The sequence below is a fragment of the Lepidothrix coronata genome, unplaced genomic scaffold (genome assembly GCF_001604755.1).
Source record: "Lepidothrix coronata isolate B3197 unplaced genomic scaffold, Lepidothrix_coronata-1.0 Scaffold107, whole genome shotgun sequence".
Lineage (NCBI taxonomy): Eukaryota > Metazoa > Chordata > Aves > Passeriformes > Pipridae > Lepidothrix > Lepidothrix coronata.
In genome coordinates, this window is record NW_016690287.1 from 4,348,930 (window position 1) to 4,376,876 (window position 27,947).

A 27,947-nucleotide genomic window follows, 5' to 3' on the forward strand; every position below is an offset into this window, starting at 1 on the left:
TGTCTCTATTTCTCACCACAGAGAGAAATAGCAAATCTCTCAGAGGCTACAATAAAAACTCTTCACCACTAGTGAACCAACCAACTTGAACATTTCCTTACTATGACACAACAGTAAACTGACATTTCTACACCAGTAAAGGAAATTTAACATGTTTACACTGAGACAAACACCAATGCAAGGCTGTATTAAGACTGGAAAGAGTGTTCGAAGCATAGAAACAGAGAGAGAATCATAGAATGGTCTGGGACCTTAAAGCCCATCTCATTCCAACCCCCTGCCATTCCAACACCTTCCACTAGCCCAGGTTGCTCAGAGGTCCATCCAACCTGGCCTTGGACACTTCCAGGGATGGGGCAGCCACAGCTTCTCTGGGGAACCTGTGCCAGACAAAACATCCCTTGGCAGCACTGACAGGGAGTATCATACAAGCCCCAGTGAATTGAATGGGAGGTTTGCTATGGGCTTTAGGGGTTGGTTGCACATTCTTAAGCATTTTCTCTGTGACCCTAAGCCTGGAGTAGCAGCCAATATGTTCCCACATACTGAATACAAGAGTAAACTATGTTACTGTCATATATTCTTTTTACAAAGGGTTTTTGTTTCTTATATACACAATGTGCTACCAAAAGAAAAAAAAAAAGGCAACAAACAGGCTTTGGAAGCAAAATTACTTCTGCACTCACATGTATTTCAGGCATCAGACATACAACCCATGAGAAATCAAGATGGAAGTCTCAAAGGCAAGAGCATTCACTGCATGCAGGAGAAGAGCAGAACTGAGAGCAGTGTGACACACAATAAAATACCTATTCCCAAAGGCAGCAGATGCTATGGGGAATGTGTTTCTGGTTGTCTGTCCCTGACTTCTTGTCCCCTCTTCTCCTTCTGCCTCCTAACCTGTTACACTTGTGTTGGCCCTGACAGGCATAATGACCACAATTAACTTCTCACATGCTCACACCCGCCCTTCCCAAATTTCACATCTAGACATTTATCTGAAGAACTGAACAAAAAGGCCTGGTCTGCAGGAGCACTGAGCCCTTCCAGCTCAGTCAGTAGGGCTTGACCCAAATCATCGGGTATGTCCAGGGAAAAAATGCAAACAAATAAAAAGAGAAAACAAAATAGCAGTTGATCTATATGGGCTACTTTAAAAAAGGTGTTTCTAAATCAAGAGGCATTTAAGTGATTCCAAAGGCTGCCAGCACAGAATAGCACCTTCTGCCCATCTTCCAGTGCTGATACACTCCTGCCTTATTGGTACTATAGGGTATAAAAATTGTCATGTTTGGAACAATCATTAAAGCAAAACCAACAGAAGACATCCTACAAGGCTGAAGGCTGGGGAGGGGAAAGGAGAAGAGATGGCATTACTCCATGATCCTCTCAGCTAAGACGCTGAAAATCTGACGTTCAACTTCTGACAGTCAGAAAGGGCTCTGTAAGAACCTTTTTTTGGTTGAATTCAACAAGACTATTTAATAAGGGCTAATTAGCTAAATAATTTTTTCCTAATTTTTTTTTAATCACCTGATGGACTTTTAAGCCAGAATTGTATTCTGAAGTAATAATTCAGAAAGCAGAAAATTCTACACGAACCGAAGACTGAAAGCTGGTTAAATGGACATAAACAAGCTTAATGATAAAAGACAATCTGCTATTGAGTAGGGTTGGAGGTGTTTACTGGGAGTCTACAGGGAATTACACCAGATTCAGCTTTATTGAACACTTTCATCAATGATTTGGATGGAGGAGGAAAAATGTGTAAAAAGGCATGCTAATCTGAATCACAGATATTAGACTGGGAGCAGCTATGAACATCATGGAATGATTTGAAAGAGCACAAGGTGCCCAAGAAATGTATGAAATATATCCAAGAAATAAAAATGAAGCTTCATCCCAGAATAAGCCAATCTGGAACACACAGACACATGTCTGTTTGGTGGACACCTCAGGGAAAGCACAAACTTCCTAAGAGCAATGTTTGCAATTATTCTCTTTAATTTTGTCTGAAAGGAGGAATGAAATGTAAAGCCCCCCATGAGGGTCTGGGAGTTGTGACAGACAGGGGATTCCAGTTGGACGGAAGTTCCTGCTGGGAACTTGCAAATTAGTGCCTTAAATGGCCTCAGTGGTTTCTCTAACATTTCTGCAACATCTTGACCAAAAAACAAAAAGTACTGCAAGAGGCCTTAATCATCCACAAGTCCTGAAAGCTGCCTGGGAAAGAAACAAAAAAGAAATGGTTCCTCAGAACTTGAAGTGATACAGAAGCAGCCAACACTATCTGAATGGTGGATATTCCAGACTGGATCTATTTAACCAAGGACTTGTCTAATAAGGAGCAACCCTCCATAATGATAATCATGGAAACATAGAATGGTTTGTGTCAGAAGGGACCTTAGGTATCATCTAGTTCCAGCCAGGGCCACCTTTCACCTGACCAGGCCACTCAGAGCTCTGTGATCCTGAAGCTGATCTTGATATCTTAATTCAGGGTCTTGAAACTGAGTTGGGATTTTTTACTGAAAATAGAAGAATATTTTAATTTTGAAACAACTTAGCTATTGCAAACTGATCCCACAGATCAGTGCTTTAGATAGTCAGTTTTGAGCACACTGATATTCTGGCATTAACATGTGTCAATTAACAGAATGGCTGAACTTTTCATGAGCATCACAAATCTCAGTCCAACACCTCACCAACACTGAAAGGAGCAGGTTACAAGGCCCTAAAACCTCTCTTCTGCTCTCCTGTCTCTGCAGGAAATCACAAATCCTGCATTTTGCTTACCACCAAGGGCTTTTGATGATCCCGGGCCTCACCAGGAGCACATTCAACTCACAAACCTTGTAAGAAATGAACTGCAAAAAAACAAGCAAGCAAAAAAACCTGGAGGACAGTGAATTAAATTAGCTCAGGCAAGAGATTAGTAGGCACCCCAAGCTGGCTTCAGAAAGCAGTTGGCACCACCAGCTCAGAAATACTAGCAGGAAAACAAGTGAAGAAGACCTCTGTCAGTGAATGGGAGCCCTCTGATCAGAGCAGCTGCTGGCAAACCCCTGGCCTTGGGTGGGTGATGGGGAGCAAGATTCTGGAAATTCTGTATAGACCACACCACGTGGGGCACAGATCTGCAAAAGGAAAAGTGCTATGGTGGGCCTGTGCTTCCTAAACTACAGTGAAGTTTAGAAAAAAAAGACAATTTATACCTTCTTAATCATGACAGCAAAGATGAATGCTGCTGATCAAATATTTTAATAATAATTGGGAGCTGCAGTAAAACTACTGAAGTTTTTTTTTTTCTTAGTGGTGGGGAACACACATTTCTTTCCCTGATGATGCTTTTAATACAGTTGAGCCACACTTCCTCCAAATTTTGAGTCTGAGGCAGACAGTGGGCATGGGAAACATCAGCCTAAATGAGAGACTTTTACTAGCATTATAAGCAAGCAAAGCCATGTTTTTATAAAGTGTTAAGCAGTATTTACTGCAGGGATTGCTCAATGTGCTCCCTGTGACTCTCCTAAACACCAACAAATGCTGAACAGAGGCACGTTTTTGTGATCCTCAGTTCTCTTGCACAGATCACTTTTTGAGCTGAATGAAGGCTTATTCAGTCAGCTCCTCTTGCAGTTATTCTTCCTTTTTTTTTTTTAGTTGTTTCTTAAGTGAAGTTGAAAACAATTTCATGATGTTTTAATATTCCCAGAGCTTCCTCTTGATAAGTTACTTGAGCCAAAATTTGCCTGATGTTATTGAATGTCCCCATTGCATAAGCATGGGGAAGCTTTGTGGTATGGGCTGCTTTTTTCTGGTCTTTCTATGCCCTCAAATACTCTGTACTAAAAGGTCTCTCTCTCTTCTGGAGTTTCCTTGTGATTTAGTGATGAAGAAAAGGGAACACTTTCTGCTGATGGCAACAATCTACAGTTGCTCTCTGTACATACAGCTTTTTTGACTAAATTAGCCTGATTTGGATCAGCAAAGACAGAATAAAGATTACACTGGATTGTGCTTCCACCGTAGGGAGGCCAGTGCAAATGAGAAGAAACATCACCAGTCTAATAGCAATGACATTTTTGATGGGTAAATCCTGAGCAAGCAAAGGCTAGAAAAGATTTCCAAAGCTGCCTAAAGAACTGCAACATCCTGACGGAGCCATCTACACTTCTCAAGCAGCCTCTGCATTTCCAGAGGCTGAAGGACAGACACAAAGACATGAATGGCTGTCCTTTTCCTGTCTCCTACACAGCCAGGACGATTCACACACGTTACAAGGTGCAGGACAGGACCGCAGTGACTTATTTTCATTACTTCATTTGGGAGGAACTACTTCTACTCTATTCCATTTTGGTTCATTATAGCACATCCCTCATCACGGTCTCTGAGCATTTTCCAATGAGGCATAAACAAATCACTAACGAGGATGTCATGTGGCTGCCTCTCCCATTTCATTTCCCAAAGGCCATGTTTGCTCTGTTTATCCTGCAGTTCCGAGTGCCTTTCTATGCACATTACATGGAAGGCTTCACAAAAGTTATCTCTGTGTATGCAACAACTTATCCCACAACGAGCCTATAGAAGTCTCATCAGCCATCTGGTATTTTTATTTCTCCAGGCTGAGAAAGCAATCATAGCTAATCCTCCTGCGAACTATGGAAGTCAAGTTTTATTTCTCACTTTTCTGGACCAATAACTCTTTACAGTCCAAAGTAGGCCAAAGACCCTAAAAATCTCTGTATTCCTTGACTCTTAAAGGACCCTAATGCTAGGTGTCTGCCAGAACAAATGTGGTTCCAATCCAGAAGAACAAAATTCTCAGTATATCTGGTGAAAGATCAGATATGCTGCAGGAGAATCATTTCTTGCTGAACCCTGCAACTGATACATGTGTGTGCACTGAGTTTCCACAGACCCAGTGGGAAATCTGTGTGATGTTTTAGCACTTGAAAATTGAAGTGGACATGTTTTTCAGTTGTCTGGAACAGAAGATGACATTTCACAAGGAATTCTTAGCTAAGGTGCCGCCTTGGGCAATCCTCGCTCCCTGGCACCATCCCCAGTCCTTGTGCCAGCCCAAGCCCTTGTGGAACCAGCACAGCAACTTGGATGAGGGAGCTGAACCACAAAGAATATAACTGCTGTCTTCCTGGTTTTCAACCAGGTGGGTTAGACTGGCTCAGCACAAACATCTGCAAGGGCAGCTACTGAAGTCAGTGTAAGCAGTTCTGCTGCTAAATATCTAATCAACTAATCAGCACTGAAAGGTTAATGATCAAAGTCTTTACTTCTTAATTATGTTTTGCTGGCTTGGAAGGTAATGGATGCAAATCCTGAGAATTACTTCAAGGCTTCTTTCCAAAATGCATTAAGATAAACTATAATTCGTGTAACCTACTAATACATTTTAATAGAGAAAATTGAACCTTAACAAGCAACATACACATAATAAAGGTATGAATGAACAAAAAAAAAAACCACAACAAAACAACTTAAGAGTCCTACTCCAGAACACTACCACAATGGCACTGACATAAATTGCTGCTTGGGGTCAGGTTATATTTAGCATTTCTGAGTGGTGGTGGATTTCCTCCTCTTGCTTAAACATCAACATGCAAAAAATCACTCACCTAGTCTGGTAGGACCTTGCTCCCTTTGTTGAATGGACTGCACCATGTCTACAAGCCTTTCAGTCTCTTGAGGCACGTTCCACGAGATTTCTAGATTATTTTCCCTGGCATATTGCAGAACTGACACATGAACTGAAGTATCACCTGAAGCAGAAAGAAGAAAATAAACACTTTAAGCAGTGCATATGAATGCCTTAAAATAAATCTAAAGGATACCTTGTGCTTGTGATTTACATTAAGCACAACTAGACAGTGATTTTTCCATCAGAGTGTGAAAGTTGCGTTTTCAATCAAAAGATCAAAACTGAACAATACCCATATGAAAAAAAATACACAGCTGCTGGAAACCGTTGATTTTCTGTCAGGAGTCAGCATGCAGTGCTTTACCCCAAATCAATTTGACCATGATTGGAGAATTTCACTTTATTGATCTCCAATATTAATCCTTTTCCATTTTAAAATTGTCTAAATATCACCTTTTTTTTTATGTGCACATTGTTTTGCACAAGCAGTAGTTTGATGCCCCATTTGTCAGGTGGGCCAAGCTCCCTGGATGACACCATTCCATGCAAAATTCCTTCTGTCATACATCACTGGAGTGACGTGCATGGGACATAGTGCATCCAGGGAGCTTGAGCAGTGCAAGCAAATGAAGAAAAATTCCAAGTTCTGCTTTCTTCTGACATCCTGGTTCTGATTATACATTATGTAAGAAGTCTTAATAAAACTGTTAACTGAGAGTTGATATAGATAGTTATAAAATATCAGATTTGCAGAATTGAACCAGGCAATACATTGCTTATAATGATTGGCTGTATCTCTCCTCATGGCCTTAGAAGGACTTCTACTGTGTACTGAAGATATTTATGTATAGACCACAATTAGTCTTTACCAATTCTTTGCAAAACATTTATGAATGAAGTAAATCATTGTTATTTCATCTACCCAAATGTTGCAGTCCTATATTGAATATTGGTTACCATCTACACTTTATAGTTTTTTCATGGAGGAGTATTTCATAGCTAGTTTATTGATGTCCTTTTGTTAATGATTTAACATTTGCTACTACAGGCTTCAAAGATAAGAAAGATACCTGGACTAAAAGAAATTGCCTCTTTATTGTATAGTTTGTGTTTATTTCACTTGTCTTACTTCTTTATATCATGCATGCATGCAATTTTCAGAATCAGAGTGTCTTCCATGTAGAATCTCTAAAAAATCCAAGTTATTCTACACATAGAGAAATGCTATACTTTTCCTCTGTGAGCTCTCTAATTATCACCTCTTTTAGAAGCACAGGTATAACACAAACATGTCAAAACCCAGTGAGAAACACCACCAGTAACAGCAGTTGCTTCCTGGAAATGGTTTAATGCTGATTTGAAAAAGTACAATTCTAATTAAGAAAAATAATCCAGGTTTGTTAAATGCTACTGGGAAAACAAGGGGTCCTGTGTAGCCCTTGCCATGTGGATGGACTTGGTACAACGGCACACAAAGACCAAAATCTTGCAGTCAGACCAAACCTGAAGCAAAACCCCTCCGAATTACCCATTCTGACTTGGACCAGAACTGAACTTGAGCTATTATTTTCAAGTATGTTGAACCCAATTCAGAACTGAACCAAAACCATGTATTTTCACTTTTCTGTCACAATAACATTTAAGTAAATCTCCATCCTGTAACAGAGACCCCTTGTCCTGTTTGGCACACACAGTATTTACATGGAAGTGCTCAACACCACACATCCAAGCTACTCCTCCATCACACGACTCACAGAACTGGATGTCAAACCTGTATCTACCTGAACCACAACAGCTTGATTTGGGAGGAAACTGAACTGTATCTGAACAAAAAACTTGACTGTCCTGATTTCCCCGATATAAACTTCAACTGGAATGAGTTATTTAAAAATAAAAACTGAAAAACCTACGCTGAGGAGCTGCTCTGTCCTGTACAAGCAAAAGAACACCAAACATCTTGGTGTGTTTCAGTTAAAAGACAGGTACGTACTGATCACGACACTTTCGATAAATGCCCGCACAAAGCTTTTCATTTCCTCGAACTCTGCTGCTCCAATATTGGAACTTCCATCCAGAAGAAACATGACATCCATAGGTTTGTTGCACAGCTCTGAGGGTGGGGTGGAGGAAAAGGGAAAAAGGTTATTTTATACATGATAAGCAGAAGTAGCATCTGCTAATCTATGGGTAGGAGCAGAAAGGGCTGATACATTTGTATCTTGGGAAAACAAAGCAGGATAATGACCAGTTAAAACAGTAAGTGATGCCCCTTTAATGAAAGCCCTGAGATTCATATTCAGTGGGATGCATGAGTATTTCAATTCCTGCTTTTGTACTAATTTTATTTTACTCTCAGGGGACTAAAACGAAAACCAACAACAAACAATGACAACAAAAAAACCCCAATACAAACCAACAACAAACAAAACAAAAACAAACTAACAAAACCCAAAAAATAACTTCATCACCCCCAAACAAACAAACAAAAAAAGCAATAAAAAAAGAAAAATCCAATGAAGACTTCAGGAAACAGAAAGTAAAAATTTTGTATTATACTAGAGAAGAATAAGTGGTTTTCTCCTCCAGCCGATTTGAAAACTACTGTACTTTACTGACAAAAGAACACAAGAAATTCCGAGCCTACAGAAGGTTCACTGCAGGTCTGTGCAGAGTTCTGCTGAACTGGGGCAACATCTTCATCCTCCAATGAAGACAGATAGTCCTTCCCCACCATTTGGACAACAAGATATCAAAACAGACACGGGGGCCCTTCAAATTTCATCAATTTCAGGGGTAAAGGGAAGAGATAGGACAGAGGAAAGAGGAAATTACACAGAAAATACATCAAATTTTACCTATAATTTCGGTCCAACGTCTGTGGGAGCAGCATGACTGCAGCACTAATTCAGGTGCTTCTTCAATAAGTCTGTTATAACTATTCAAGATAATTGGGTTATTAGGCTGGCTGATCCTTCTGAGCTCTTGGATATTTGCACCAGGGGTTATGCCTATGGGAATAACATTTATGCTCCTGGGGGGTCGTGTGATAACATCCGTGGAAGGACTGGATGACACCATATATACCAAGCGAGGAACATCTTGCCTGCCCCCATTCGCGGTTGTAAATGTGTGTTTGGAAATATAATTGAGGGCATTCCCAGTGTTGGTAGCCTTCCCTCCTTGGTAGGGTATGCCCCTCACCTTCTCAATAATATTTTCCTTTGACTGCATTTCCCTAAAGGAATACTCCAGAGTGACAGTCTCTGAATACTGCATGATTGTAACATGAATATCGTCCCATCCCACGTTCATTCCTGTGACCACCTTCTCAATGAACTCCTTCACTTTATTGAAATTTTCCTCCCCCACATTGTCAGAGCCTTCCACAAGAAAAGCAATATCCAGCTTTTGGGGAGGGGGCTTTGCTGAAGAGGGTGGTGGGGCTGTGGATCTCGAAGGGGGAAGGAGGACACCAGACATCGTTGGAGCGGATGTAGCCAGTAACAGAGAACTTTCTTCAGGTCCAAGTTCACACAGACCATCAATGAGATCATCTCCCCTGTCCATTAGTTCTAAAACATTGCTCACTCGGTAGGATCTATTAAGTGGTGACTGCCTTTCAATGAACTTGACTTGCTCCACGTTGATGTGGGGCCCGATCCCCACAGGTATTACTGCGATATCTCTATTCTTCATTAGTTGGAGGATGCCGCGGACTTTTCCTGAAGACTTGCTTGCTATAAATAGCACTGCAATTCTGGCAGCATTGGTCCTTTCTGCTTTTCCAAACACATGAAACACAGTGTATTTAAGGACTTCAGAGGCAGACGCTTCTTTATCACCGGTGTATTTTATGCCTTGGACAATTTTTCTCATCTGGGAATTTGTTTTAATGTCTTTAAGGCCAAGATAGATTGTGGGACCACCCCTATACACTAGAACTGACACTCGGATTTTCTTTTGGGAGATGTGGAGTTTCTTCATCACACCAATTACAAAAGACTTCAGCTGTTCAAAGTCCTCCTCTGACAGTTTATTGGAGCCATCAATTAGGAAGGCCAAGTCCATCATCTTGCTGCACGAGTATTCACTGGCTGGTCGCTCAATATCCTCCTCTGGAATAGGTGTTGTCAGTGTTAGGGTGCTCTCCACGGGCTCACAGGCTACACAGGTTAAGTTCTTCCCTTCACATAGACTACGAAAATTGGAAGCAACTGTAAATAATAATGCTTATAATAACACATCATCCACACATAATAAAAGAATGTTCACACAAAACCAATTAAATATCTCAAAAGCACAACAAAAATAAAGTATGACATGAAGGATTTTTTTCCCCTCCAGCCCATTTCCCCACAACTCCCCTCAAGGTATTGTACAACTAAATCCTACATGTTTATGCACGTTTGTCCTTACATAAGCCTTTGGCAGAATGTGTAAAATCCATGTCTGAAAACTGTCTAGGAACCCACCGAGCATCAGTACAGATGCCTACAAGCTAATGGTGGACTGAACTGGTTAATCCAGTTTGCTTCACAGGGAAGCAAACCACGAGGCAAACTGGAGGCAGCCAACACAAAGTAAAACCCTAGAGTAGGAAGGATGTTTTAGCTCTGATACGACTCCGCACATTTTGTACAGGGGCCTGGTTTACCCAGTTTTTAACCTTGGTGAAATTAAGCCTTTTTTCTTCCTCTGAAGCGCTCTGAATTCCTGGGTTTTTTTCCTGACTTCATTTTGTTCTGAATACATTTAACACATGTTTGTCCTTCACTGTTTTTTGTCTCTTATCTTCCTGTTGTTTACCATGATTTCTTTCAATCCCTTTTCTCATATTAAATGGTTTATTTCCAATATTTCTACTCACCTCCATTTTTCCCTTTTAATATCAGCTCCTATTTTCATTTTCCCCCACCTCTGCCTTTTCCACTATTCACCCTTCTGTACCACTGTGAGCTTTTTCACCTCTGTCACCCTCTACCTTTCAGGAACTTGTTTATAATTCATCTACCTTTAGCAAGTCTTTAAAACTTCTGCCTTTCTGATTCCTGCTTGCACGATTCTCTTTATCTCCTAGAATCATAGAATCATTTGGGCTGGAAGGGACTCTTAGAAGCCATCTAGTCCAACCCTCCTGCAAAAAGCAGGGACATCTTCAACAGATCATGCTCCTCAGAACCCCATCCAGCCTGACCTGAAATGTTTCCCAGGATGGGGTATCTACTACCTCTCTGGGCAACCTATGCCAGCGTTTTACAACTCTCATTGTAAAAAACTTCTTCCTTATATCCAGTCTAAGCTGGCTCTCTCTCAGTTTAAAATCATTACTCCTTGTCCTGTCAGAGCAGGCTCTGCTAAAAAGTTTGTCCCCATCTTTCTCATAGGCTCCCTTTAAGTACTGAAAGGTCACATCAAGGTCTCCCTGGATAATTCTCCTCTCCAGGCTGAATGATCCCAACTCCCTCTGCCTTTCCTCACAGGAGAGGTGTTCCAGCCCTCTGATCAGCTTCACTTATCAGAGCAAAGAACATGACTGTACTCACACACAGGGTGGAACAGAGTCAGTCTATATGTTCTCCTTGTCTTACTGGACAGTCCAAGAAACAGAATAGGGAAAGGTTGTGAAAGGGCAAGGATCAAAAAATGCTTGTTTTCACTGCCAGAGAAAACCCGGGATGTACGAACTAAATGAGTAAATAATGGAAGAAGGCGCCATTTTCCAGGAAAATGCTTCACTTTACACATGGCACCTTCATTTAAGTTCTCTTAGTTTAAGTGTTCTGTTCTCTTCAGGCTTATTGTAGTATCTTCCTAATTGCAAAATGAACAGCTACTTCTGGCATTAGCATACAGCAGCAGACGATTTATTATTTTAATCCTAATATGAACAAGGCTCTTCTAGTTTCCAATTTCCTTTGGATATTTGCTATGAAATTCATTTTTGTGCAATATTTTCTATTGTTTGTACAGATGGTGTAGGCATCTAAATTAGGTGACAGTTATGCAAAAGGATGTTTCCCTAGTGAGGTAAGTTTTCCTAATGTTCTGAAATCTTTTGTGAGCAGTGGCCAGTGTATCAACATTTAAGATAAATTATTATTAAGGATTACAAAAATTAGGGAACAGAGACTCATTTATGGAGACTCTTTTTTGACCTTTTGATGGAATTCAAGGTTCTTTGTGTATATTGTTAAAAAATATATATTTAATTGATCAACCTTAGAGCTCAAGCCCTGGGTTTATAGCACAGACGTACCTGAGCTCTGGCAAGAGACCGGGAATTGGAAGTTTGTACCCATTTAGAGCTTCTGTGAGGTTCAGAGCACTTGGAGTTAAGGTGTTAGTTTGGTCTAATAACTGCTGCGGTTTCACAACTCACTTTCCATTAAATCTGATCAATTTACAGGATGGAAAAATCTCTTGTATTCACAGCATTGTAAGTGACTGGTGAAAGTATCCATCAAGGGTCCAGACATCTGGAGAATGCCAAACTTTCAGATAATACATAATATGCCACAGGGCATTTTACAGAATGCAAACAGTCTCTGCTGCACTGCAGCCGAGGGCCCTCATCCTGCTCGGTGCACAGCACCCTGCACCCTGCCATGCATTCCATCACATTTGGAAATGCATACATCCAGGATCAGACCGCCTTAAAATCTTGTGGAAATTGGTTTTCCAGTAACAGTACACAATTCCAACTGCTAATAATCTCAGCAAGTTCTACACCGAGTGCACATTCGGACCCTGCGCCATACGCAGGATATTTTTTAGCGCTGGCAGAGGGAAAGAGTCTGACAACTTTATTGATGTTGAATCACACATTGCACAAAAAGAAGTGAAACATCTGAAGCCAGTAGGGCCACCTACACATGGGAAAAGGCCTTTTTTGAAAGGAATTTATGAATTTTAGTTCAGCTGACATCCTATAATCCCTACCGTCACTGAAAAACTTCAGCTTTGGGCTCTATGTGAAGGGGAATTGATGTAAAAAGTGGCTTCCAAGCTTCCCTGTCAGCGATACATTTAAATTTAAACCAATAAACTTATTAATGTGGATGTACTTCACCCCTGTCCCTTCATCCCACTCAACATTCACTGCATAAACCCATCATACCAAGATTGACAGCGCTGTAGATCATCTCTGTTCAAAACTACTCTCCTTCCATGTGGGATCTTGTCATCTCCAACTGCACACACGGGACAGTCTTCTGGACTGACACAATCCAGGGACAGTTCATCAAGTATTTTCCCTGTTTCAAAATAGCACATCAGTAAAAAGATGCCAATTTTCACGAATTTTAAAACTAATCATTGCACTAAAAACATATTGACTCTTCTCAGGTGGGCTCAAACCTTCTGAACACTGTGTTTGGTTTTATGGCCACTGCCAGCTCAACACACAGCAGTATCTCCTTCCTTCATAATGGCTTTTATTTAGATATTGGAAGTACTTAACCTGGTGTATAACTTGCAACAGCCAGCACCACATGGAAGGCGAACATATCTTTAGAACAAAACAGGGGAGAAGACAGGAGAAAATGGCATTTCCCTTTGTACATGTGTATTGTTTATTTCTCCCCCTATCCCCTACCTCATTCTGGTCAGAGACACCAGGGCCCAGAATAGTTATTTTGGTTCTTAAAATACCTTTTTTCTTTGCCTTCATGTCTTCTTGCTCTGTATTTAGGAACAATTTATCTGAGTTTTCACTCTCCTTTTGGCTCTTGTTTTCCTCTCTTTCTCTTTCACTCCATCTTTCCTCTCCCTGCCCCATATTTACTGTATTTTTTTCCTTTCCCTTTTCTACGAGGTAGTTGTTGGGAACAGTTAAGCTGGAAGCTCAGGCTCACAGGGGGATGCCTGCTGGGCACTTTCAGGAGCATCTTGGAGGTATTAAGCCCATCAAGGCAATGGGTTTCCCCCACTGTCATTGCTGCTCTGAAGGAGAGTATTTTATCAATGTCCAGGACAAGTTCATATCCTACTTTAACCACATAGCCAACAATCTCTGTTGCCACACAGCCCCTAATCCTCCTGTCCTCCTTTCCTATCCACCTGTTCCCATCTTCTCTTGTTCTTGCTGGCAGTGTTTCATCCTCCTCTTTTAGGCACCACTTCATGCCCTCCCCCACACTGTGCTCATTTCACAAACCCAAACCAAGATGATCAACCATCTCCCTACTTAGGCAGTAAGAAATTGTGGTGAAAACACATCAGTAAGCCTGTCAAGCAGAAGAAAAAGATAAGTAACTGTTTAAGTAAAGTAAAAGATGGACTTGCCTGCAGGACAGTGTACGTGGCATCCTTCCACACACTGCAGAGGACACTCCAAAGGCTGTGGGTGTTGGCACGTTATAGGACAAGCAGGCCCACAGCTGTTATATCTCCATTCACACTGATAGTCTAATTCATTTTTATTCAGGTCCTCACAGCTTTGTGCTATGCAGGGAAAGAATCAGAGGCAAAAAATGTCAAACCAGAGTATTTATTCACCATGCCTCTCAGAACTGTGACACCAAGTGTCATATAAAGTGGACCACATATTCCTAGAAAAACAAATATTTCCACCTATAAACAATTTTTATTTATTTATTTTTTTACTACATGCAGGGCAGGCCACTTTTTCACACTTGCATCTTTTTTTTACATAATGAAGTACTTGCTCTAGACCAGAGATATTTGGGTTTGATAACTGCAAATGCAAAAACTCCACAAACTTTAAGCTTTAATTAATGCACACATAAATATATGTATTACAGAGAACGTTTCTGTCTCTAGATTTGTTTGCACCACACATTAAGGCATCCTCTAATTGATGGAATGGAGTTTTGAGGTACGACTCTGAACAGAAATAGAAAAGGGAGTGGAAATGCCAGCGTGAGCTGCCAGCCCGGTCCCATTAAGGTGAAGTTCTCTGGACATCAGTGGAAGCAGAGCTGAGTCTGACCAGCTTATCTGAGCCAAAATCCTGAACCTTTTCACCCAGTTCTTCCTCATGTACCCAGTACTTACGGCACAGGGTCTGTGACCTCCAGTGAACAGTGACCCCTTTCTGTGCACAGACATGAGCGTAGGCTGCGATGGTGTCACAGAAACAGGCACAGTCCCCAATAGATTCACAAGCACAAGTGTCATACATGCAAATGTCTATGTAGGGCTCAGGATTCACCTACAAAAGAGAAACATGGGGCACAGTACACTCAGTGATTCCCCTCATCTCCTTCCTGTAGACATATTTAACCTTCAGATGGTTTGGGTGCTCCACTTGTCAAGAGTTGAGGTGCCACATAAATCAGTGCTGATATTCCTCCTGATGTCAGGAAGACCACACCCTCAAAGATGCTATATAAACTGCAGTTTGTTTTCTCTTACTGTTCCCCATATGAAACAATTTTATATGTTTTTAGGTCTCATTCCCATCCCTCTTGTGCAGCACCGTGGGTATTACATTAGCTCAGCTCCCCCTTCCCTCAAGTCTCAACCCTTATGTTTCACTTCATGCGCCAGCCTCTGGGCTGTACAGTAAAATCTCCCTCAGTTACTCTATAGATTACTCCCACATGGTATTCTGCATTTTCCCAGGAAGCATCAGCTACAGGACAGGATGAGAGATGAGAACACAAGTCAGCCTCCTCCAAGTCCCATGTGCTGTCAGCACAACCACACCTTTCCCCTTAGCTATAACCAGTGTCAGCACAGACCACACAGAACAGAAGAACGTGAAACACATGATTCAATACTCACAAATTTTTTGCATTCTTTGAAGAGATCTCCAGACAAAATGCTGCATGACGTTTCTACCATCATCTGCTTCACTATGTTTCCATCACACAGTGGAGACATCAAGGTCTGTTCCAGGTTGGGCTTAATATTGTAAGAGACAGTAGAGATTGCATTAGCCTTGCCTTTAAGACCTCAGTGCTCCTCAAACTGAACCAAGAGGCTCACTAGTAATTTTTCATGACAAAGGTAATTGTTTCTTTGAGTAAAGTTTCAACTCGTTGTACAACCCGCACAGATCCTGCCATGGCAGAATGCAGAGCAGAGCAGATCACCTCCTAGATTTTCTCCAGCTCTTACTTGTACACTGCAGTTTTAACTTAGACATTTTGATGACAGTAAGACACTCTGTACCGAACACTCATCCTGAAAAATGATCACCCACATCTCTGCAGAAGGTCAACAAGGCTCAAAAATATGACCAGACTTCAGCAGACAATATCCAAGGCCACTGCTGAATGGTTCAGTAGTCTCTCTCTCTCCCATTCAATTTATCTAAGAGCAGAGAGCACTAGCATTGACATGGCATTTATCACTGTGACACTTTACAGGTTCTGTCCTGTGCCTGTTACACTGAAATGAGAAGCTGCTCCTTCTCAGCCTTACTCCTCAGTGTTGCAAATTCCTCTGTGCTCCAACCAACTCACATGAACAGTGACATTCAGCATTCAACAACACTGTGGCTATGTCACACTTGCACATAATTAGCAAAGTAACCCAAAAGATTTCATGTGATCAAGAATAAATGTTTCATTTCAACTTTCTGATCATTTAAATATTTTCTTAAAAGATCTAAAAAAGGCTTTTTTTCTTCCCCCCACCCTCCTCTGACCATTTAGACAAATTTTCAAGAAAAAGTTTTTAGCCTTAAAAAGCATCAGCTGAATGAGATGCTTCATTTTACAAATGTCAAAAAAGTTGTCTTCAAGCTGCTTCCTCGCATTTTTTGATTTGGAAATACTATGGGTTATTATTATCATTTGCCAGCTCAATATAAATTTATTACTCAGTTCCATTCTTTCAAAACTCTGTATTTGGAAAAGAGAACACAGACTCTCATGTGTAATTTAATTAGTACCCTATGAAATCTCCAGCACTGGGACATAGATAACACTTCCAGATAGCAGGTACCCTCCCCAAAATTCAGATGCAACCATAGATGGCAATAAAGTCTCGTGTCCCCTCTCAATATCCTGCTCTTTCTGATCAAGCCATTCCAACTTTAAAACAATAACTGAATGCTCTTTAGAAAAAGAATGAGAAGCAAATAGAAAGAAATTAACCTAAGTATTCTGTTGTTTGTAATGCACAAACTAAGATTTGGGATATAGAAATTTGGATAGGGAAATACGAACTTTTTATCTGAATTCCCCGTGACTGAAACTTACAGCTGGTTGTCTTCAGGTTAAACTGTAAAATGAGATTTCCAGTTATACCTTGATTTCAAGCATCTGGGTTGGATAACTCTATGAACAGCCCCTACACCATACAGATTGGCTGTTTTGACATTCATCTGAGGCCAGGCAACACAGCAGCATTGTGTAAGTTAATTGATCTCTTATCAGATTTCAAGAAATAACATTATTTGGCAAAAATATGGGAAAGGAGTTAATTTCTACTTATCCTTTCAAACCTCTTTGCCCACTCCTGAGTGATACTGTAACCCACATTAATTAGTTTTCACAATTCATTCACACTCACCTTTTCAACATCAGCACAGGATGGATTAACTTTCCAAGAATTCCCAAAGTCAACTGGATCTACTTCAAGATGCTCACTGCTGCTGGTCAAATCATTGTTTTGGATTCCATCAAAATTTCCACACAGACCACACACTTGATCCTTGCAGGGAAAGAAACACAAAACACATAAATCTTACATCTGTACACTGGTTTAGGGTTTTGTTGAGAAGTCTTTTTAGCCTAGACCTTTAATGCCATGAGGCTTAAAAGCTGAATTACCCAGGGTCTTGCCAAGTCCACTAAAATAGGCATGGTCTTTCACAGAAAAGTTTAGCTCTTGTTCCCATTCTGCTTAGCTGAAAGTAGGACCACACTGTCTCCAGAAAGCAAGACAACTCTAATCAGCAGTGCCTATTGGCTGTACTTGGAGTATGGCCCTACAATCCCATTTTATTTCTGGAGATGACAGTCCTCAGGAATCTGGCTCCTTACACTGCTCTTCCTGAATACAGAAGAAATCACTCAAGGCACAGTTATTCTGAGGCACCTCAGCATTCGGCCTTTCTGTCATAGCTCATCTCCAATGAGCCAGGATTTACACCTCACAACTGAACTACCAGGAAAGCAAGGCAGTCTAATGGTATTACCAAAGAAAAGCCTTTATTTTCAAGCAAGTGCCTAATACTCCATGGAAATCTATCAGCAAGTCTGCATTAAAAAAAGAATGCTGTTCCCCAGAGAGAGAGGGTAAGGGCATTCTTTAGCAAGAATAAGAAGAAAAGCAAAAAAAACTTACTTTGAAATTGCCTTTTAAGATAACAGAGACTCCCATGGCCAGATCCCAGGTCACACTGATGCTCTTGCCCAGTAAAATGATGTAATAACGGCCAGACTTCATGACTTCTAAATTATTTTCGTCATTAGGAGGTATCTTGATGTTCACCTGAGCAAGAGAAGCACATTGTGCTATCAACAGTGGCTCTAGTTACTATTTCAAGTCCCAGTGGAACACGTGCTCATAGGTTAACAGGTACTTTCACACATGCTGTTCTCTAGAGAGTTCCCATACACTATCCAGATGCTCCAGAGCAAAACAGAAAATTGGGATACAAGTGCAGTATTTCAGTCTCATCCCATTTCTATAATTTTTGGATGTGGTCCCTTGTGCTCCCAGGATATAACATACACTCACCACAAATACTGACACACAGAGCAGTGAGAGCTGATAAAGAAGACAGGGTATTCCTAATTAATGATCAGTTTAGTATTTGGTCAATGGTTCACTGAATAATTACGTGTTGGTTTTTAGGTTTTTGGGGTTTGTTTTTTTTTTTTAATTTCATATTTTTAGGAAACTAATTCTGTGCTCCTGAGGGCTGGCAACAACCAAGGGACTGGCTAGGTTTGAGTTTAATAGGAACCAGAAAAACCACATGCATCAGTGGCTTCTGAAGGACCAGAGTCTGATCTTGAAGTCAGGAAGAACTTTCTTCCCAACTCTACACCAACAGGAAAAATCCAGAGAGATTCCTTTCAGTGTATCTTCATTTTTCCATCGCTTTCCCTTCCCCTGTGACTATTTCTTTTCCGTCTGGCTGCAACTTCACTGCCTCCAGCTTCTAAGAATTTAAGAGATTAATTTAAAACACTTTCTTTCATACCATAATCCCTTTCAATGGGTACTCTAATAGAATTATTAACCACATTTGGAAAGAAAAGTCTGGCACAGCTGTTACTTTAAGCCCCATTAATGCATTCACTGCTTAATTGTGAAAGAGGCAGATGAAAAGTTTCAATCAATACAATCAAGGGAGAAAGAGGAGCCCACAAACTATTCATCCACTCCCTAGTTTGAGGGAGAAATATTTCCTTATTCCACTATTCTTTCTTGCTCAATTCGGCAAAAGCTCAGCAATGAAATTCAGTTCTCTTCACCTCTGAGTTATCATCAGAAACTTTTATCCCCAAAGAAGACAGTTCACATCTTCCATGGATCTCCTAAGGAGGGCCTTCAATGTTTTTAGAGGAGAATATGTTAAAAATATTTGGGTACTGGAAGTTCTTTTACCTTCTCCTATGGCCCATGTATGACTACACAGCCTAGTCACTTGGTTGCTTCTAGAGCAGCTTTTGTCCTTCCAAACTCAGGCAAAAAACAGAGGACAAAGTTGAGCTGGGAGGTTGACCTAAATTACAAAATTTCTATGTTTATGAAGGCTTTTTTCCCAACAATGAAGTCCAACTTTTGACCTTGCAAAATGGCAGATTTATTTCACAAATCTTGGCAAAAATTATTTCACAATTTTTTTTTGTAAATGTCAGCCAGAACTGTAACATATATATACTTCAATTAAGTCCCCATTTACCTAAAATTAGAAGCTGCTCTCAAAACAGATCATCTTAAAACAATGCTATTTGGAAACATTTTAATGGAAAAAAAATAGTCGATACCTGGGCTTGCTTTTAAGGATTCTTGTGGAAAAAGAGTGCAGGAGGTCATCACTGGGTGAGAATTTGCCTAAGAGTTGTTTTCCCTTGATCTCTATTTTGTTTGCTGTTATTTCTAGGCAAACTTGTTCTAGATACTGTTACACTGAGAATTAAACTCTCTAAAAAGACAACTAAAAATTCAGTAGGGTTGTGTGGACAGTGTAGTAATACAGATCCAGCTCCTGCAAGGACAGGATCTCTCAGGAACCAAACACCGTCTGTTGCTGGAGTCACTGGATGCTGAATCACCTCCTGCCTTTTCTGGCCCTTTCTTAGGTGTCCAAATGGAAGCACAGCTTTTCTGAAAATCTGTCACCTAAAGAAGCTTTCAGACAAAGCCTGACTTGATGGAATGATCCCTGTACTGCTACTCACCCTCAACCAGGCAGGGAATTCTTTAGCAGTAAAAATAAAGAATTGGGTAATCGATATGTCCTATGTTCGTTCCTCCAGCATCCCAAAGCCTACATGGATCATATGCTGCCAAGATGCCCTGCACAGCCACTATCAATAATGGGCGTGTTTTCTGTCTTCCTGTCAAGGATCAGTGGCACTTTGCAGGAAATTCAAAACCTGGTACAGCTTTGTCTGTTAACTCAAAATAAGGCAAATGCAGAGTGGTTTCACATTTCACTGGGAACATTCTTGCAAATTCTCTGGTCCAGATGCCAGTTCAGAGCACAGGACTTCTGAAAATGGAGCGATTGAAACACTATAATCCACTGCAGCTCTGCAGTGTTTGAACACAGACGGCCTTAATTGTTGCAGCGCTCAAGGCAAAGAGCTGAGTGAACTCTGCCCTCTGGAAAGCTTGTTTCCTGCTGTGGAGGGACATGGGAGATGGAAGTGATTCTTGGTCAGTTCTTCAGTGTTTGTGGGTAGGAAAGGGGAGGAAAAAGAAGAATCCAGTCACCTGGATATTCCATCCGGCAATTTAACATTCTGCACTATCAACTCATTTGAGCCATGACTTCTTTTTTTTTTACTGTGTGCTCAGTCCTTCAGATTGCTAAATTAGGTCTGATGTTTTACTAGTTATGGGTCAGTGACTGGGTTTTCCAGAGAGGTTGTGGCTGCCCCATGCCTGGAAGGGGCCTAGGGGAAGGTGTCCCTGCCCACAACAGGGGGGTTGGAACTAGGTGGTTTTAAAGGTCCCTTCCAACCCAAACCATTCTGTGTGAGACAAATTTGTTGGCATCAAGGAGAAATACCAAAATGGCATTATACCTCTTGGAGCAAAATGGGTCATTACAATCCTCCTAATCTTTTCATTTTATGATCAAGAACCCCTGAGCACGAGGTCATTTATGCCTCATATCTTACTAAACAATCTGAAATTCTTTTCCCAAAAAAAAAAAAGAAAAAAGGAAAGCAAAAGAAAAGAAGCATACATACATTTCCATTAAACAACTCTATTTCCCCTCCTCCATACAGAAGGATAACTCTTTTGCTGCACTTTTCTCCAGTGAAGCCACAACCTTCATTTGCAATTAGTATCCTGAATGTTCCAGAGTCATCCCTGCAGAAATCCTATCAGATAAAAAACAAATCAATGAGTCAGTAACATGGTACATTTTAAAAACACGTACAGAGAAAAACACCTAGAGCAAACAGAAGCCTCAGATAACACCCTGTGTAATCTTGACCAATAGGATATATGTTGGCATGTCCAATATTCCCATATTCATTTATTTTGTGCTTAGCCTTGATATTCATGAGGTCCATCCCTGAATACACAGATATTGTTTGATTTACAAGACTCTACAGCTTCAGTGCTAAAATTAAAATACAAATCTAGAAGGTTAGGTTAGAAAGAAGAATTAGGAAGAAATTTGCAGAGTCTTGAGTCAAAAGTTTGATACCCACGCTTTTCTACCTGTACATGAAAAATAATTACAGTAATGCCAACCTATTTCTTGGGGAGCAATGATGTATCGTAATATATTGATTTTCTTTTCTTTGTGAGGTCCACCTCTCCTCTTTGCTGTGAGGGAAATGGATATTTTCAGTGTACTCCAAAAGGGCTGGTGCATGGAAGAGGACAGTGACGGTGCTGGAGGGAAAGAGCAGAGTCTCTGTTCTGGGGGAATTTAGGGAAGGTTTACTGAGCATTCCTTGTCCCAACCAGACAGTAAGCCACTACAACAGGATAAAGAGTCTAGGGGAGAATGAGGAAAAGTTGATTTTTTATGGATATCCACAATTCCATGTTAGAGATGAGGTTCAGACAGCTCTTCTGTCATAAGGTTTGTGACTGCCAGCTACACACGTGACAACCTAAATTTCTATACAACAAAATGCAATCTTCAAAATTCTCAAGACATCTTTGAAGTCTGAAAGCTCTACTCTCCTCTACCATCCATCTGGCTCCCTAATTAAAATATTTTACTGTGATTTATCCCAACATTGGCCTTCTCACCTGATGTAAAACACCTTGTATATTCTCAGGCAGCTTTAGCATTTGACATGTTCTTACCTGAACTAATACATACAGACAGTTTCCTGGAAACTTGTATTTCAGTCCATCAAATGTCAAGTAATGGGCTGTGCCAATAACAGTGCAGGTGCCATCACACAAATTTTTGGTGCACTCCCACTTCCGACCCTGGCACACACTGTGACAGAGAGAACAAGTCAGTGACAATTATCATTATTGCAATGTATATAATAAGCAACAAAAGGCAAGGTGCTTTAGGCAAAGTGGAAGTGCCACAGTTTCTGCCCCCAGGAGCTCACCACCACACACCAGATGAGAGGCTCTCTCATCAATATAAATTAGCATATGTCAGCATTTGGTGTATAAATCCAAATGATGCATTAATGTTAAGTGAATAAGGGATATGTTTCTCTGTTTCTTAAAAACTGCATGTAGGAATATGAGCTTTTTGAATCTCCCTATTCCAAAAAGTGGCCTGGACAGGCCTCCTTTGGAGTAATATTTTGTAATATCATTAACATTTTATTTTGGATATGCTGCTGTGCTTCAAGTACCATTTTAGAAAAACAGGGCACCAACTCTGTCTATTTGCCCTTATCCAGAGATATCCTGGAGGACCACAAGCCTTGCTACAGAAGCTGAAGGTATGAAGGGGGATCTTTCCCTCAACACCCAAAGGCTTTTGATCAGTGACATAAACTGATTTGCTAACTAGCAAGAGACTGAGCAAATAAAATAAAAACCAAGGTCAATGGGGAGTTAGAACAGCAGCTGACACCATATCAAATAATACGACTTTAATAACATAATAAGCAATATCTTGCTTGAGGGTGGCAAAACATTCGTCTACTAAACACTCTATGAATGCACATGGACACCATCAGTGCCCNACTTTAATAACATAATAAGCAATATCTTGCTTGAGGGTGGCAAAACATTCGTCTACTAAACACTCTATGAATGCACATGGACACCATCAGTGCCCCAGGAATTTTCTAATCAAGTTCTGAAAGGGCAGGGAAAGGGGAATTTTATCTGTGCTTTACAGAAATAAAAACTCAGGGATAAAGAAACTGAAATACTTTCCCAAGATCAAACTGCTACCCAAAGAAAAACCAGGCACTGAACTGAGTTCTCCAGTAATGCCTTAACCCAAATATAAGCGTTGTTTAATCTTGGTAACATTTCACATTATAACAAATATTCTGCAATACATTTTCTTCAACGAATGAAACTTCAGTAATATGAAACCTATTACACCCTCTGACATTAATTCTCTGCTAATAGTTAGAGCAAGACCAAGGTTTTGTGTATATGTGCACGGGCAGATTACAAGGTACGTGGCGGAGCAAAATTCAGATTAGCAGATTCCTGCTGTGTGCTGCTTCCTAAGTGTTACTCCAAAACTTTCATTGAGCTCTGCAATGAATTCCCAATACATTGCATAACAAAAGTTTTGCCACTGGCTTAGGCTTGGAGACATTCCGTTGTTCATGAATTAGGGCCTCCCATATGTCAAGCTGGATGTAAACGCCAAATCTGACACCTCTGGCTCATATATTGCGTTTGCAGGTGTTCACATCTGGCTAAGAACAAGTGAGAATGAGAACTCCTGCAACAGCAGTACAAAAAGCAAAAACAAAGGGAAAGGAAGATCTGACCTCCAAAATGCAGACTCTCAATTCTTATTAATTCTCAAAGCAATAGTAATTTCCTATATCGCTTTCTAAATGACATTTGACTTGATATTTGCTGAGAACTATCGTGAAACTTTTCAAAGACACATAGTTCAAAAAAAGCCCTAGTGGCATTTTTGAGGGACCCTATTTCCAATTTTACTTTCACATACAGGAAAAATACCTAAAATGCGAGGAAGAACTTTTTATCAATGAGACAAAGCCTGATTTCTAACATTTTCTTAACTCCGACATTGAAGGAAATTCTATATATTTGAGGAAATGCCACTTACAACAGGCAGTCACAAGAATGAAGCAACATGGTTATGACTACTTTAAGATCAAAGATTATAAGAATGACTGAAAATAGAAGGACTGTGCATGGTTATTATGAAGAATCTTGCAAATTTCACAACAACACCCAGGAGTTTTACTCTTCTTGTTTCTATAAAATTTTCATCGTGTCTGTTTTTCATCTGAGTCACTTTTACCTATACGAAATGTAAGCAGATTATAGCACTTGTATCTATACAAAATATCAGCTTCTCCTCCATCTTTCTCCCTTTCAAATCGTACTTTCCCCCAGGTTTAATTACAGTGGATTATTCACAATGTTATATGTAGCTACAAAGGAAAGAAATGAAACAAAACACTGAAAGGTCAAAATTTCCACATAAAACCTTAATTCAAGTCTAACTTACATTAGTTAGGAGTGGTCCCACTAGTTTAAGAATACAAGACTTGAAATGACTGTTACTCAGAGGTCAATGTACCAAACAAAACCCAAGCCAAAAGACTATTCAACAGTGATTCTCTGATCCAACTCCACCCAGTCACGCAGAGAATAACAAACATTGTTCCTGGGGTGCCACAAAGCTGGTCAGGGACATTTTGGATAGAATTTATGACAGATTCTGAGGTGTAGATTCAAGGAAAACAGAGTTTTCACACTATTGGTGGCTCAGTGTCCTACACCTTGGACTCTTGGAGCTCTGCAGGGGAGAGCCAACATTCCCTCCACGCACACATGCGGAAAGCAAAGCACCTCCAGTGCAGCCAGTGTGCTGTGCAGGCAGAATTCAAGAGTGGCAAATACATTCTATCTCCCCAAAGGTTGTCCTGAGGACTTCTCTTCATGCAAATTGAACAGCCCATCACTTTCTTGTGAACCTATAAATTTTTTTTCACAGACCACACAGGATAAGGGTGAAAGACATGGAGCACTTTTTTCTTCTAAGCTATCAGAGGTTTCACTCTTTTTTCCCCCCTGATATATCAATGGGCTGAGCACTCTTTAGAGATATAAGAGGTCAACTCTTTCTCTGCCTAATTCTTTAATATTTTCCTGAAGGGTATCCATCATATTATAGCTGGCATATCACACCCCTTCTGCTGATGCAGCTTCTGGCTGAAAAGGACTGATTTGAAGGGTCTCAAGTAGCAAAAAAAAATAAAAAAAGGGAAGCATGACAGAAAAGCTTAGTGACAAAGTGCAGACTCCATTCCTCCCACCCCAGAGGAGCTCCTATATTGTTATCTTGTGCTGAAAAATCAAGGAGCAAATCCACTAGCTAGTGCCTACAGAGGATTTGCACAGACACACAACCTATTTGTAAGGTACCAGGTACAGGTTGTTAGATATTACGAGGAGTTTTGCTGGGTCTTCATGCAACATGCAAAGGGAATGTGATGGTCTCTGCAATATGTGCTGCAAAACCTGAGTTCCTATCAAACAGACCTGTTAAGCCAACAATATTTGGTGTTATTAGAAACATGTCAGGTGCCCAGGAGAAAAACAGGAAAGTGATGTTCCAGTGGCTCACCAGGTGTTGCAGTCCTTAGTCACTGTCTCTCCCTTGGCATATTCTCTTCCATTGTGGAAACACGGGCACCTCTCAGGAGCAACACACCTGTTTTCATGTCGAACCTACCAAAACACAGAGTTTGTCACCACGTGGGTCTGTTGGTACCTGTCCCAACAAAGGGGAGCAAGGAGTGAGGAGCAAACAAAGAACATGTGGATAAAGAGTAAAGGAACAGATACACAAAATGGTTCAAGACTATCTAAGGTAAGACAAGGTACAGTACTACTAATATTTTTCCCCCATAAACATAAATAGAACTATGGGCAGATATATTACATCTTGCTCCCACCAGCTTGAGCTGCTGGGGGAATGGATCAGATTATACAAGAATGTCACAACGAGAAAGTCCAATTTGACCCAAAGCAGGGTGCAGTGGGGATAAAACAGGTGAACCCAAATATGGAGAGCAGGTGAACAGCACGTGCTTCTCACACACAGCAAACTCAAGGAAGGCCTACCAGAAAAGCAGCCAGACACAGGGCTCAGCTGGACTAAAAACAGAAACAGGATCACTGAGGAGGAGACCAGGAACCACAGTGCCAGAAGAATCCATGTGCAAATGCAGATCCTGTTGTCACAGACAACAGACCCTTAACAAAGCCCAATCTCCTCTGTCAGCTCCCCTCTGAAAATTGCAGTAACCATTCATTTTCTTTCAAATCCTTCCTTACTTCCTAGAAGGTAAGATAAATATCAACCTACTTGAGATTTTATTCCACTCTCACAAACTCAGTTGCTGGGAAATAGGTCATTATGTATTATATACAATTTTTTCTTTTTCAGTTTTACCCTACTGATCTTAGTTTCTCTTTGTATAAAAACAAATATTTTTTCCCTCTTAAATGAAAAAAAAAACAAAACAACCAAACAAAACCCCACGAACCAAACGAAAGCAAGCAATGCCTTTAGACCATTTGAGTTTTTCCATTCTTTTTCTGTTTTCTTTTTCTGTGATTACTTTCCATTTTGAAGACATGTAGTTCTAGAGAATCAAACACAACCAAAACTGGCTATGCTGAATTTTCACTCAGTCGTGGTTCTGCAAAGTCAGGGATAGGTTTGGCTCTTGCTTCATGGAATACCTAAATGCAGAGCCCTTCCCCTTTCTCCCATTCAAAAGTCACAAAATATCACCTTCCCACTTTAAACTCGTTCAAATCATTAAAATAGTTTCTTTTTTACCATTAAATACGGGCCAATGCAGTCTGAACACCAGGTTAATAAAGAAGAACAAATCTGCCTTTTCCTATGGGGACCTAGAATTGCCACCCAGAACAACTAATAAAAAAGATTTCACAGCCCAGAGTCCCTTCATTCTCATGCAGTTTCACGTGCTCTGTGGCTTGTGGAAAGCTGTATTATGCCAAATAAAAACCCTCCAGTAGAAGCAAGATGGAAACAAAGAAATGCTTTTCTAGATGATAGAGCTGCAGCTCTGTCTCAGACTTAATAGTTACAAAGGATGGTGAGAAAACAGTTCAGAAAAGACCACATGTTTCCAAAGGAGTTTAATTCCTTCTTTCCTTCCTTCCTGATGGCATTTAGAAAAAAAAAAAAAAAAGGCACTATAAAAAAAAAAAAAAAAAAAAGGCACTATATGACTTCACACTCCTGGCTATGTTTGAGTTTTTGCAGAGTGTTCAGCAACACAGTTCACAATAAACTCGGGGGCTTGCCTCGGGATACAAAACTTGGGATTAGACAGCTGGTTAGTAAAAGAAGGATTAGGACCTATTCTACTTGCTCCTCAACATCTTCACAGACTGGTATTAGTATTTCTATCACAACCAGTTTAGCAACTGTTGATCCAGTGACAAAGAGGGGAGAGCACCTTGCCTGAACACTGTAGAGTGGGTGGGTTGGATTTAGAAAGCAGGACATAAAAACCCAAAGTGGACTTTCACTAGATGACTAAACATTTTTTGCTGAAAAACTCAATGAATTATGATTTTGTTAACAGTAACACACACAATCTACTGGTTATACTGACACCACATCCAAAAGCTGGTGTACATCTGGCAGCCCAATCCCATGCAGCATTACAAGCACTATCTGGTACTACAAGACCAGTAGCACTATCCACAAACAGCTGAGTTTTCTGGGGAAGTCATAGAATCATAGAATCAGCTGGGTTGGAAGGGACCTCAGAGATCATCAGGTGCAACCCTTGATCCACACTACCGCTGTGGTTACCAGCCCATGGCACTGATGCCACATCCAGTCTCATCTTAAAAACCGCCAGAGATGGAGAATCCACCACTTCCCTGGGCAGAATTTCTTCCTAATATCCAACCTAAACCTGCCCTGGCACAGCTTAAGACCATGCCCTTTTGTCTTGCTGATTGCTGCCTGGGA

The 27,947-nt window shown here is 40.6% G+C and overlaps 1 protein-coding gene across 1 annotated transcript in view; it reads right to left on the reverse strand.

Moving 5' to 3' along the window:
* Nucleotides 1-27,947, reverse strand: part of VWF (von Willebrand factor) — a 133,601-nt gene that overhangs the window by 53,832 nt on the left and 51,822 nt on the right. The window contains exons 19-30 of the mRNA XM_017823982.1: nucleotides 25,551-25,654; nucleotides 22,091-22,229; nucleotides 21,010-21,144; nucleotides 17,921-18,067; nucleotides 17,144-17,284; nucleotides 15,407-15,526; nucleotides 14,675-14,831; nucleotides 13,943-14,101; nucleotides 12,777-12,912; nucleotides 8,515-9,854; nucleotides 7,650-7,769; nucleotides 5,637-5,780 (exon numbers count right to left, since the gene is read on the reverse strand). Of these exons, the coding sequence (XP_017679471.1) occupies nucleotides 5,637-5,780; nucleotides 7,650-7,769; nucleotides 8,515-9,854; nucleotides 12,777-12,912; nucleotides 13,943-14,101; nucleotides 14,675-14,831; nucleotides 15,407-15,526; nucleotides 17,144-17,284; nucleotides 17,921-18,067; nucleotides 21,010-21,144; nucleotides 22,091-22,229; nucleotides 25,551-25,654 (2,842 nt within the window). The remainder of the gene's footprint in view (nucleotides 1-5,636; nucleotides 5,781-7,649; nucleotides 7,770-8,514; nucleotides 9,855-12,776; nucleotides 12,913-13,942; nucleotides 14,102-14,674; nucleotides 14,832-15,406; nucleotides 15,527-17,143; nucleotides 17,285-17,920; nucleotides 18,068-21,009; nucleotides 21,145-22,090; nucleotides 22,230-25,550; nucleotides 25,655-27,947) is intronic.